The 14,027-nt window shown below is 42.1% G+C and overlaps 1 protein-coding gene across 1 annotated transcript in view; it reads right to left on the reverse strand.

The window, feature by feature from the left end:
- Nucleotides 1-989: 989 nt before the first annotated feature.
- Nucleotides 990-14,027, reverse strand: part of LOC143295928 (proteasome activator complex subunit 4B-like) — a 62,609-nt gene continuing 49,571 nt past the window's right edge. The window contains exons 38-46 of the mRNA XM_076607613.1: nt 13,415-13,546; nt 10,122-10,402; nt 8,783-8,859; nt 7,177-7,305; nt 6,160-6,312; nt 5,392-5,466; nt 3,922-4,128; nt 2,074-2,248; nt 990-1,459 (exon numbers count right to left, since the gene is read on the reverse strand). Coding sequence (XP_076463728.1) covers nt 2,114-2,248; nt 3,922-4,128; nt 5,392-5,466; nt 6,160-6,312; nt 7,177-7,305; nt 8,783-8,859; nt 10,122-10,402; nt 13,415-13,546 — 1,189 coding nt within the window. The 3' untranslated portion in view covers nt 990-1,459; nt 2,074-2,113. The remainder of the gene's footprint in view (nt 1,460-2,073; nt 2,249-3,921; nt 4,129-5,391; nt 5,467-6,159; nt 6,313-7,176; nt 7,306-8,782; nt 8,860-10,121; nt 10,403-13,414; nt 13,547-14,027) is intronic.

Below are 14,027 nucleotides of genomic sequence, written 5' to 3' on the forward strand. Positions count from 1 at the left end.
CACAGTGGCAAGTTCAACCAAACAGGTACACATGACAGGAATAACCAGTCGTTACAGAGTAACCTTCAGAGTATGCTTTCAATGGCTGTCATTTATTGTAATATCATACAATATTATTAAGTGGCCACCCTGTCATTTATTGTTAATCATGCAATATTATGAAGTGACAGAATAACTTGTCTTTAATGTGTGCTTTTGTTTGTTATGCATGTCTCATCTTGTCTTGAGTGACTACAACTGTCTTGCATGCAATGTTTTGTTTGTGGCTACATTTGGATTTTCTCCCATCTTTTAACTGTAAAATGGTAATTCTTCCACTATGCCATGCATTGTACAATTGTACAAACTTTGCTTTGAATAGCTGGCATTTCAGCCATACTGCAGTAAGAGAATGGATCTGTGCTATTGCCATTAATGACCTAATCATGGACAGAACTTGCCCCCTTTACATACTGAAAATAAACAGATGGATTATAAAGACAAACAAAATGCACATCCAAGAAAGTTACCGCAATGGACACCAGACAATGAGAATGATACAACAGTCTCTGAAGAACCAAAAACAGTGATTGGAGGAGACCTTTCTGTAAAAACCAAACATTTTACCTAAACAAGGTATTTAAGACCTTGATGAACACATGTTCACGTTGTTCACCCAACACACAACACTCATGAACCATGCTAGAAAAACCATACAGGATTAGCAAAGTAAAAGATTAAATAAGTAACAAGTAGGCCACATATGAAACCCACTCGGCTACAGTGATGCTCAATGTAAACCGGAGCACAAAACAGACATTCACACCATCTATCAGCAACCACTGAAGTCTCTCATTTTCCAAAGTCCATGTACAGCTCTTGGAAACAGATACGAGCACAGTTGACACCAGATATCAACTTGGTTACCGTGAATGTATATATCATCACTTTCAGACCTCTTGGTAGTAAAAGTCTTTTCTCCAGTCTCACCACAAGAACCACATTTGAAGTTTTCGATTGTGTGATTTTTCCTTTCCTTTTTTTTTCAAAAATCAATTCTACCATTTCTTTTGGTGAATAATGTTCAGTGAGCAATTTACTGATGGATCTCTCATAAAAAAACCTATCTTACCATCAAATCAATTTCTCTTTTTTAATCATCATTTTAAAATAAAATCTTTCTCCCCATCTCTCCCCTCCACACACCCCCACCTCTCTCTCTCTCATGACAAAAATTCATTCTTTCACACTAATTACTCACATCCTCAAGTATTCACATATCAACAACCATCACTATCCTCACTCGCACAATCTATTTACATAGCCATTTTATTTCTCTCTCCCGCATACACACACACACAGAGCCGAGTACACACGCGGTGACACCCAGGCACGCGCACAGCTTTGCACTGGAAGCATGAAGGCGTCTGCTGTACAGAGGTGAAGATCTGGGGAACATCACTCTGGGAACCCATCAGGTCTGCAACACCAAGAAAAGGGGATCAGAACAGTAGTAAACAGATCCACTGGTTCTTTTACACTGAGTATACGTGGTCAGAACAGTACTGAATTGATCCTTTAATTCTTTTACATCAAGAAAATGTGATCATAACTATTGAATGACAGCACATGCACACACGTACTTCAACACATACTCTGACAGATGCAACAGCCAAGCGATTATGGCACTGGACTTTCAATCTGTATCTCTGCAGGCCCTGGTTGGAATCCCAGGTACAGCATCTGATGGGTAAAGGGTGGAGAATTTTATGATTTCTCAGGTCAACAGATGTGTAAACCTACCAGTACCTGAACCATCTTCATACATATACACACACAAATGATCAAACATGCACACTGGAAGATCCTGCAGTCCACGTCAGCATTGGATGGGCTATGGAAACAAAAAATACCGTGCATACACCCCCCCAGAAGAAGAGTATGGCTGCCAACAAGCCTGGTTAAAAAAAAAAAAAGAAAGAAAGAAAAAAGGTCAGGCTCATACATACGAATGAATATGGGAGAATTACAACCCACAAATGCAGAATAAAAGGACCACCAACACCACCAATACCAGTTCTCAGTGTGTCTGACCTGGACATGGAGACCCACAGAGGCCTAGGCAGAACTGTGGTCAAGCATAGTAGTTGGGGGATATCAGCAGATCCGTTAACACCACCAGCTGGTCGTCTGTGAACATCTGTTTGTGATCGTGCCAGTTGTCGTGGTGGGTACGGCGGAAGTCTGACAAGGTCTTCTTCACGGTCATCTGCACAACATGCACCTCAATGCTTAATATAGGGATAAAAGCATAAAGTCTGTACACACACAAAACAGTTTTCTAACTTTCTTCTGAAAAACATCTGTTATTATTCCACAATAGTTTTCATCCTCTTCAAAACGACAATCTGACATTACATCAATAAACCAAAACATGTCAGCATGATTCTGTTTCCACACAACAAAACATACATTTCCTTTTTCGATTTCACACACACAACAAAATGTGTGAGAAGAACTTATCTGAAATGTACAAGTTTAAAAAATCATCAATGCAAAAATCAGCTGACTGCCTTTCATAAACGACCTTTCACTGCAGGACTAATCTGAATGTGCTAATGGCCACTGACATGAATGAAAGCTCCTTTGGTTTGAACATGACAGTCAAATGCAGGGTTCCAACAGGTCTGAGTCATCAAAACTCCATATTTTTCCCATAATTTTTTTCCCAAACCCTGCATTACATTTTCTAATGCCCCAAAATACATACAAACATACCAGTATGCACTAGCACCAACTTAACAGAATTAATTACCCCACAGATTGGGAGGTTATGAGAGAAAGAGTGAGAAGGGTGAGTATGGGATGCTAAAACACTGTTCCATAAAAAAAAATTCAGAGATTTTGACATTTAACTAATTATCTTTACTTCAACTGCCTTGTTTCTTTTTTTCTTTTCTTTACATAACCAAAATCTTTAGATAAGGTAAAAGGTATCATGAAAATTCCAAGACTTTTCCAAAATTTTGGGGATAAAACATTCATCTCCATGACTTTTCCAGCCTTTGACTGGTCTTCCTGTATTTCCAATCCTTTTCCAGACTTCCAAAACCCTGCAGTTAAGAAGTACATGACTGTCCTTCACCTGTCAACAACACCCAGTCCCCGAAGCATTGACCTAAACGGGTTGCTGATCGCTGACATGAACACAAGCTTTTTGATTTGAAAATGGCAGTCACATACAATTAAGTCACCAAACCAAGTCTCCTTCACCAGCCAAGCAGCACTGACCTGAATGGGCTGCTGGGTTGCTGACATGAACACAAGCTCTTTGATTTGAAAACCACAGTCAAAATACAATCAAGTCACCAAAACTACAGTCAAATACAAGTCACCAAAACCACAGTCAAAATACAATCAAGTCACCAAAACCAGTCAAATACAATCAAGTCACCAAAACCACAAATACAATCAAGTCAAATACAATCAAGTCACCAAAACCACTGTCAAATACAATGAAGTCACCAATACCACAGTCAAAATACAACCAAGTCACCAAAACCAGTCAAATACAATCAAGTCACCAAAACCACAGTCAAATAAAATCAAGTCACCAAAACCACAGTCAAAATACAATCAAGTCACCAAAACCATGGTCAAAATACAATCAGATACAAAAAAAACACAGTCAAATACAATCAAGTCACCAAAACCACAGTCAAATAAAATCAAGTCACTAAAACCACAGTCAAATACAATAAAGTCAAGTCAAATGCAATCAAGTCACTAAAACCACAGTCAAAATACAATCAAGTCACCAAAACCAAATACAATCAAGTCACCAAGACCACAGTCAAATACAATAAAGTCACCAAAACCAGTCAAATACAATCAAGTCACCCAAACCAAATGATTCTCCTTCACCAGCCCTGCAGCACTGACCTGGATGGGCTGGGGGTCGTTGACGTGGATGCTGAGGTCCATGAGGACCTGTGGGATGAAGTCAGGCACGTCATAGGGGTGGGCCTGCACACAGGCACTAAGCCCCAGCACCCCTGCGTGACGCTTGATCAGCTTCTCCAGAGAGTCGGGCTCCGTGCTGGCCTGTCGCTTCTTCAGCTTCACTCGCCTCAGGTGCTCAAAGTGGCTCTGCAAGGCACACACAACACAATACGGCTGCATGTTCCCTTTACCTTCATCAACACACTTGTCTGAGAAAACAAACATCTGCCCTGTTGCTTGCTGCCTGCCCCTGGACCAAGCAATTCTGACTGCAGCAGTCAACGCTAGAAAATGTGTTGCATAAAATCCTCCCTTTGCACATACTGTAAAATTCAGACTATTAGCTGCAAGTTTTTCCCTCAACTATGACCCCTGTGGCTAAAATAACAACGCAGCTTGTTTGTGGATTTTTCCAATGTTGCAGGTTTTCCAGATGACACGTTCAGGTCAAATCAAGTGTTGCCATCAGTCTCCAGTCTATTTCAAAAATCACCTTAGATTTCAAAACTGGTTTTTACTCTTCCTGAATAGAAAACTCGTTGTAAAAGTGTGCCAGTGCATGCGTGTAAACATTTCCAGTATATAAACCACTCTGGCTATGTATCAATAAATTTCCAAATTCTGGGGTTGTGGCTTATATAGCGGTGCATTCAATAGGCCGATTTTTACAATAATTTCATTTGCATTCATAGGCAGTTCAGAGAGTAGTTTCTCCCTAACGCTCTTGCATCGTGAGGTCCTACCTCCATCTGTCATCTATGGTCATCAATGGCAACAGCCAAAACTAAAAGTGGTGGTCACAACTGGCAATTTGTTGGTTGAGGTCCACAGGCAAAATTTCACAGGACCGATAAACTGTCAGTTGTGGCCGGAAATGTAATTATAGGGTTCTGATCAGCTCATATCATCAGACAAAAACAACTTGTCCAGAGGATATCACTTCAAAGGGCAATCCCAAAAATGTCCATTGTCACAGCTTGACAGAGATATATGCTTTTACTTGATTTAATGCTAACATAGCAGAGAGATATATTATGTTTTATTTCATCAAATGGTAAAGCAGCAGACACAAGTATCATATATTTTACTTCATAAAACAGTAAAGCAGCAGACAGAAGTATCAGTATAATATATACCTCACTTCATTAAATGGTAAAGTGACAGAGTCAGATAATAATGTTCCAAACTATATGACAACCAAGAACTGGAGAAAACTACGTCATTCACGACCAGAACTGGACTGATGGTGTAGCTGTGAACACTAAGAAGATATTGATGTTCATACAAGCATTTTCTAAATTTTCACATGAACTGTTTGCAATTTCAATCTCAATTCACACAAGAACTAAGAACACCACCTTCCACTGGTTCATGCAGACAGAGAGACAGGGAGCCTAAAAGAACACCTACCAACATATCCGAGTTCATCTGCAGAAAGCCGCAGTGCATCAGCCCACTCAGTGTCATGGCTGCCACTTCCCTCACCTGCCCATCAAAACACTCATTGTCACCTCCTGACATGCACTTCACAGCGATATCCACAAGGTTCATACAGGCTTATTATCACTAAATTCAAAAACTTTAAAAACAAAAACCCCATAGGTCAGACATTCAAACCTATCATGTCCCCATAAGCCAAACATTTCAAACTGCGATGTCAAAAAACCAGCTGTGATGCACTATATTCTGAGTGAATGATTACATTACCTCTTTCATGAATCATCATCTACATCAAACAGAACAACAATTTTAGTCAGACAGCCTTTCAGGATTGGGTCTTTTAAACTATTTGTTCACTTTTCAAATAAGATATGAACATTTCACTGTGCACTGTGCTGTGTTTCATTAATCACTGACTGAAATGTTTGTTTGGTGATGTTATTTTATTTTTTTATGATCATGGATCATTTTCAAAATACTTTTAAAGAATTAATAGGCATGTTAATTCTTTAATTAAAAATTTCCTTGTTTTTTCTAACATAACTGGTGGGTGGCAGGGTTTCCTCACTAACAACAGTCATTAGCACCACCACAATCACAGACAGCTCTTCTTCTTCTGCATCTGTGGGCTGTGACTCCCACCTTCACTTGTATATGTATCAATGGGCTTTTACATCCATGGCTGTTTTTAGCTCTGCAATCATGTAGGCAGCCATACTCTGATTTCCAGGGTCTCACCTCCAGCCTCTCGTCACAGAGCAGGTGAAGCAGCAGCTCACGGATGGCAGTCTGACTTTCCTGGTTCTGCAGCAGGAAGAAGTTGCCGAAGACGGCAATCTGGACAAAGTGCAGGATGGCCACTCGGGCGTGCCACGACTCCAGCCCTGCCACCTGAAGAAACACAACACTTGCTTTGGTCAGTCTCTGTGACAGGTTAAAAGGGTGGGGTGGGGGGTTCTCAACCTTCCATATTGCAGCACATGCATACACACACACACACACACACTCTGTGATAGCAAACTGGATGGGGTTTTCCTCAACCTTCCATATCACAACGCATGTACTCACACGCTTCTTGTCCATGGAACAAATGAGCACAGAAGTGTCCACCAAGCCCTTCTCTGCTGTGCCCCTGAGGACTCCCCTTGTCATCCATCATCACATCTATTCAGGACAAAACTACAAGGGCTATCCCTGGACTGTCTGAATTGTCAGACTCACCTGATGCTGGAACAATACAAAGTCCAGGTGGGACGCTAGAACTGTGATGGACGAACCTGGGTGTGGCCGTGTATGGGGGAGTAATGCCACTGAAACGGTGCAGATGATGGGGCAGCAAAAACAAAACAAAACAAAAAACAAAAAAAAACAAAAACAAAAAAAGTCCAGGTGGGTACAACTACCCTCATAGCTGTTTTATGCTGATGACAAAAAACCAATCCCCATGTTAGGGTGCCAACTGGGCAAACAGCCTTCCACCCATAAACACTGTATGATCTTCCCCAAGAAAGTCACGGATGCAAAGCCTCAAAAGTTGTCACTGACAAGACAGAGAGACCTGAACTTCTGTTCAGCGGTCTCAAAACTAACTCAAGAACAAGTCTCCAAGACTACACGTGAAATATGTGAAACCGGGAGCCCCCCATATGAACTATTCAGTCCAGTGGGACAGGTGGGCAAATGAAGACGGACACACACACTTAAAAAAAAGACCACCCGGGGAGAATGTGATGAGTTGTGGCACCCCCCACTGACCTCTTTGATGGTGTTGAGGGCGGTGGGCAGGATGTCTGGGGTGAGCAGGCACGAGGACAGGTTGGTCAACGTCGCCTTGCAGTCTGTGCGCAGGTCTTCATCGTTCATCACACTCGACAGGTTGCAGATCTGAACACACCCATTACACACACATTGCACACCATCTTCATCAAACATCATCATTAGAAGCAGTAGCATTAGCAGTATCAGCATAAGAAGTAGTAGCAGTGTTAATTTTCTCTTCATTTCTTTATGCCTTGTTGACTTCAAAGGTCATATCCACGCAATTGTCCAAAAAACAGCTCCAATGCAAGTTGGAACTCTGCATGCAAACTGACCACTGCTCCCAGGCTAGGCTTCAAACTCCCCGTACAGAATGAAACTGCTCCCAACACTGGCTGGGGACTCTCCACACAAAGTGACACCACTAACCCACTCTGAAAGTGAAACAGAACCACGAGAACCAGTCTGCTGAGCCCATGAGACACCCTCTGTCAGACAGTCTTCTCTGAAAGGAGGTACTGTAAAACACAGTAACACACATAATCATCACTGGAAAAAGACGTTAACAACACCACAGCAAACTCTCAGTGTGGAAATTCTTCTGATCTCCCAGGTCAACAGTATGTGCAGACCTGCTAGTGCCTTAACCCCCTTCATGTGTATATGCATGCAGAAGATCAAATACCAATATCACAGATCCAGTCCAAGTCAGTGCTTAGCGCGTTGCAGAAACATGAACAAACCCAGTGTGCACGCCCCTCAAAATGAAGTATTGGTGCCTGCATCGTAGGGTAAAAGACGTCATGCACAACTGAGTGAACGTGGAAGGTGCAGCTCATGAACGCAGAAGTAGAAACCATAGATAAGAAAGAAAAATGGAAGGAAAGAAAGAAAAAGACAACCGAAAAGAAAACAAAACCTCTCAATCTTAAAGGGGAAGTTTACCTACACAGTCAAAGCGATCTTTTTGCAAAACCTAAAGAAGGTTCAGGCTTCCTGTTTTTTGTTTAATCTTTTCAAATTTTCTTTTCACCATCTGTTTTTGACAGCAGAGTGTGGGAGACAGACTTCAATGCTGCTTTATATCACATGGGAGGGACTGAAGACTCCATGAGGATAAAGAGGAGAACACTACAGGAGAAAGCTGTATGCTGGCATCAAGAACACCTGGCCCCTCAGCTCTGAGACTGTGGGAGAGGAGCACTGAGGTGTAGAGTGAACCGTCAACACAGAAGATGCTTGATCCAGGGTTTTACTGGGTAATGGTAAACATGCATTTAACACACGCATACACACACACACACACAAATTTCACACACAAATTTCACACACAAGAATCATTCCACAATGATACCAACAAAAGACCTGACTAAGCGCGTTGGGTTACGCTGCTGGTCAGGCATCTGCTTGGCAGATGTGGTGTTGCGTATATGGATTTGTCCGAACGCAGTGACGCCTCCTTGAGCTACTGAAACTGAAACCAACAAAACACAACACAACACACACACAACCAGAGCCAAACAACAGCCCAATCAATCAGTACAAACTGCCACACAAAAGAAAGACTTGTACGCAGAGTGAAGAAGGTGAAGCATCAACTTACCACAGGCAAAAGAGGAAAGACGTCTTCAGTCAGAGTGTTGAACCCTCTCACACAGGAATGGTTCAACCACTTCAATACTGGGGACATTAAAACAAACAAACATGCATCACCAAGAAGAAATAGATAAATGATACATCACAACATAACAAAACAAGAAACATACATCACCAAAATGATACATTACAACATAACAAACAAGAAACATACATCACCAAAAAACAAAAAACAAAGCAACTCTGACAATACAAAAAATAAATGTGTCATCCACAACACCAAGAAGAAAAAAATTGTGACATGACATGAAAGAAATACTTATCACCAAGAAGAAACAACAGGTGAAATTACAACAAATGTGACACCAAGAAGAAACAAATGGTGACATTACAACAAACAGAAGATGACAATACAAGAAAGAAATATGTGTCACTTAACAGAAACAAATGATAACATTACAAGAAACAAATGTGTCACCCAGAAGACATTAATGGTGACAATACAAAAACAAACATGTCTCACCCAAAGACGACATAAAGGATGTAATCAGAAGAAACACACGTGTCCCAAAGAAAGAAAGAAAACACAACCTCGAAAGAAACAAAAGTTACAAACAAGAATCAAAGGAAATTTTCTTCACAAATGGCATCAGAAGAAACAAAGAAGAAACATGTACACAAAAGAGAACACAAACACAGGACTCATATCAGCTATACACTTGATGGGTACAACAGCCGAGGGGTTGAAGTGCTGGATTTTCAATCTGAGAGGTCCTGGGTTCGAATCTCAGTTGTGGCGCTGGGAGGTCTGAAGACAGAGATTTTGCCAGTATGTCAGGTCAACAGATGTGCAGACCATCTATTGCCTGAACCCCCTTTGTGTGTATCTAGTTGTGCAGAAGTTCAAACACATGCTAGTTTCATGACTGCAGCCTAGTTTCCTGTCTTGCACACCCGTATAATCCTCTTCTCCTGTTAAATACATGTAATTGAAAGAAGATTTCCCCGACTATGCCCTGTCACCTGTCTTGCACACCCCTATAATCCTCTTCTGTTAAATAACGAGTGCTTGAAAGAAGATTTCCCCAACTATGCCCCATCACCTGTCTTGCACACCCCTATAATCCTCTTCTGTTAAATACGAGTGCTTGAAAGAAGATTTCCCCAACTATGCCCCGTCACCTGTCTTGCACACCCCCATAATCCTCTTCTGTTAAATACGAGTGCTTGAAAGAAGATTTCCCCAACTATGCCCCGTCACCTGTCTTGCACACCCCCATAATCCTCTTATGCTCGGCTAAGTATGTGTAACTAAAAGATGATTTCCCCGACTACGGCCCAGTTACCTGTCTTGCACACCCGTATAATCCTCTTCTCCTCGTCCTCAGAGTCATCCTCATCCACCTGCATGGTGGCGTTGTCCACGCTGCTGTCAGAGCCCGAGAGCTCCCTGTCCTGGGAGGCCTTGGTGACAGTGGCATTGTTGGTGTCTCCCCGGTCCAGCTGAGCGTCCTTCAGGGGCTGCAGGTGGGTCAGCAGCTGCTCCAGGAACTGCGACCTCTGCGGGGAGCGTGACTGTGACCGCGTGTTGAGGCGGTAGTCGTACAGGAAGATGTTGGACAGCAGGCTGCACGCATGTACAAATACACACACAATATGTTTTCTGCAAGTTTCTCAAAAGCTGTCACTGTGATCGGGCAAATCAGTTTATAAAATTACCAGAGATGCCAACCGCTGTCAAGTGTTTGTAGGAACTGTCAGGAAATTCAGTCGGAACATTTGAACTTGATAAGAACATCCGGACTCCAAGCCACATCAGAAAAATAAAATTTTTATCTACAAGGCATACAAACACTTGGGCCTACCTGCAACATGGTGTAACTGCTATGGTTAAGCTGACTGGTCCACTCATGTAAAACGCACTCAATCAGCTAAGCATCAGCACATGAGACCAAAGTTAGTAGTGACTGCCCTGGCCTCGTGATCGATAGGTGAAGAGCATCTGGTTTATATTACAACAAGAAAGCATGTGACTATGCTATGGCCTCGTGATGGATAGGTCAAGAGCGTCTGGTTTATATTACAACAAGAAAGCATGTGACTATGCTATGAAGCTGAAAACAAACTCCTTAGAAAAAATTTGACGTTGGTGTAATGTCGGAACAAACTGCGATTGAGCGTACAAAGTACAGTGAAATCATAACAATTGGCATCTCTGTATTAGTACATCCATATCATCATCATCATCCCCTAAATACACAAATCAATATACACTTCACCACATCTACCAGGCAGATGCCTGACCAGCAACATAACCCAACCCACTAGTCAAGTCTTGAGTGCATGCTTCAATATAATTCACTATCTATCAGAGAGGATTTCTGCTTCAGAATTTTGCCAGGGAACAACCACTATGCTGCCATGGGTTCTTTTTCAGTGTACCATGAATGTCCTCAGTTTATTGTATCATCTGAATGACTAGACAGTCAGTTTGACTTTCCAGTCAAACTTTTGAGTAAGGGCAAGACCGAGATTCAAACCTGGACCCTCATGAAGCCATTGTTTAGCATATAAGCATCTTAACCCTCTTCTCCACAACTTCAGAGTCATCCTCCTCAACCTGAGAGAATAAATCTTTTTTTTTAATCCTTTGAAACCTATTGGTGCAAGGTGGATATACATCAGCAACATATGCACTACTTTTGTTTTCGAATAAAGCAGTTTTGTGGTCTTAAAAAGTGACTGGATTTAAAAAAAAAGTTATTGTAACACATGAGATCAGTGATAAAATAAAGATAGTGACATGTCACATAACAATCTTTCCCTTCTTTATGAATTTCCCAGCATTAAACACACTCCCCACCCTGCGGTGATTAAATTACAAAGAACAAAACCTGACTTTGGTTTCAAATTTGCTGTCCACTTATTAAAACCTATTCTTCTTGAAATGACTGCAAGCCTCAAACAATCAGTTATAATATAGTATTTCACAGGATCAGAGAGATAATATGCCACACACACAGAACAGAGAGATAATATGCTGAACTTGGATAATCCGCATAACCTCACATTCACTTCCCTCCCAATACAATAATAAAAATCAAGTTAAAAAACAACAAAAGTCACAGACATTCAACTATACCTAACCTTTTTCTTTTTTTTTTTTTATAAATCACAAGACATTCTTCCATACATTCAGTACAACCTGGAACACACAACATAAACGACAAAGTCATGCCTTTTAGCGGGAATGGTGTCTGTGGACAAACAGGACAACTAATAGCTGCACTTCACTTCTGAGTCACTACAGTACATACAAGAATACTACTACTAGTACTACTGATACTACTACTACTAATGGCATTTTGGAAATCGCAGCAGTCTTCTTTGAGAAAAAAATATCAAAGCATATTCGCACTGATTAATCACTCACATTCACACAAAAGCGTGACAAGGATGAATCAAAGTGAGGAGCAAAGAACAAAGCACAACACACAATAATCCTTCATTCACATGCTCAAGAACAGCTTTAAAGGGTTTAATAATCAGTGTGGAATGTCACAAACAGAAAGAGAAAGTCTGCACAGACACTTGCAAAAAAAAAAAGACATTCTTTGGGAAATAGGTTTGACAGTTTTAAGGACTGACAAGAAGGCACCGAAGGCAAGCCTTTACAACCACAGACAAGCCAGAAGTGTACCCACGACCCATCCCCCCATGCCCTCACACATACACAGTCACACTCTCCAAACAACACAGCCATCACTGAACCATGACCCAAGCACTGAACAACTTGACCCTAAAAGCTCTTTACCACCACATCCTTAAATGCACAGATCGGAGCACTTTGACAACCAACGATGCAGGTGCATCAGAGTCCCTGAACTCAACTTCAAATAAAGAAGTCTACCTGCACCAGCCGCCGTGGCGAAGTGGTTAGCGTCGTGGACTGACGGCTGGGAGGACACGGGTTCGAATCCCAGCGGAGGTGGGTTTTTCGGCCCGTGGCTGGCTCCTACCCAGAGTTGAGTGTGCTGTGGGCTCAAATGGGGAGACTGGGACCACACAGTCAAGTGTCATCCACTTCAAGGATGCGTCTTTGGGTGTGTTGCTCTAATTACCTGACCTCACCGTCATCCTCCTCCTCCTTCATCATCATCAATATAAACAAAATAGTCTCAAAGTTTGTGGCCTTTCATGCCCTGCTCTCATGGTGACCTCAGTTTCGACACCCCTCCACTTCCGTGCTTGAGTGCTGTCAATGTCGTCAGTGTCGGCAGATTCATGGGGGGCTGTTGTTTGAGGGACGTGGTGGCAGTCACCACTCTGGGAGGGATGTTCACTCAGTCTGGCTCCGCGATTAAGTCATTATTGTCATTAGTAGGGGGCTTAGTAGGTGGTGTCCTAAGTACGTTAAAACAGAACAGGCACCACTGAACACCACCAAAGTGACTCAGCGACCTAACATTGATGGTTCCCTGTGGACTGCCGACGCTGGAACAGCGAAGGATGAACCCAGGTGTGGTCATGTATGGGGGAATCTAAATGAGCGGCATGGGAGTAATGCCACTGAAATGGTGCAGTTGATGGGGCAGCAAAAAAAAGAAAAAAAAAAGAAAAAAAAGAAGAAGTAGTTTACCTGCCGAGCTGGTCTCGCACAGCCTTGTAGTGGTGGCCGAGATGCGGGGTCACATCGGTCAGAATGCGGTGCATAATCTGCGGCACTCTCCACTCCTGCTGGATGAGGCCCTGCTGCAGCATCAGCAACCGGCTGACACACACACACACACGTCACGTATGTAACATACACACACACAGAGTTACACATGTGATATACACAAACACAACACACACATACGACATGCACACACACAGTAATACACACACAACAGTCAAACACATGATACACACACACACACATATGATACACACACACACACACAGTCATACACACATAAAGACACACACATATAGTCACACACACATATAGTCACACGCACACACACACACAGACACACATGGACAGTCACACACAATATACACACACACACATAATACATACACAACACACACATGCACACACACACACTTATTACACACATACACAACATACAACACAATCACACACACAACCACCACCACATGCATACACATTTAACACACATACACAACATACAACACAATCACACACACACACACAACCACCATACACACACACAACCACCACACACCATTATATTTTATCAAATGAG

This window comes from Babylonia areolata, chromosome 21, assembly GCF_041734735.1.
Source record: "Babylonia areolata isolate BAREFJ2019XMU chromosome 21, ASM4173473v1, whole genome shotgun sequence".
Lineage (NCBI taxonomy): Eukaryota > Metazoa > Mollusca > Gastropoda > Neogastropoda > Buccinidae > Babylonia > Babylonia areolata.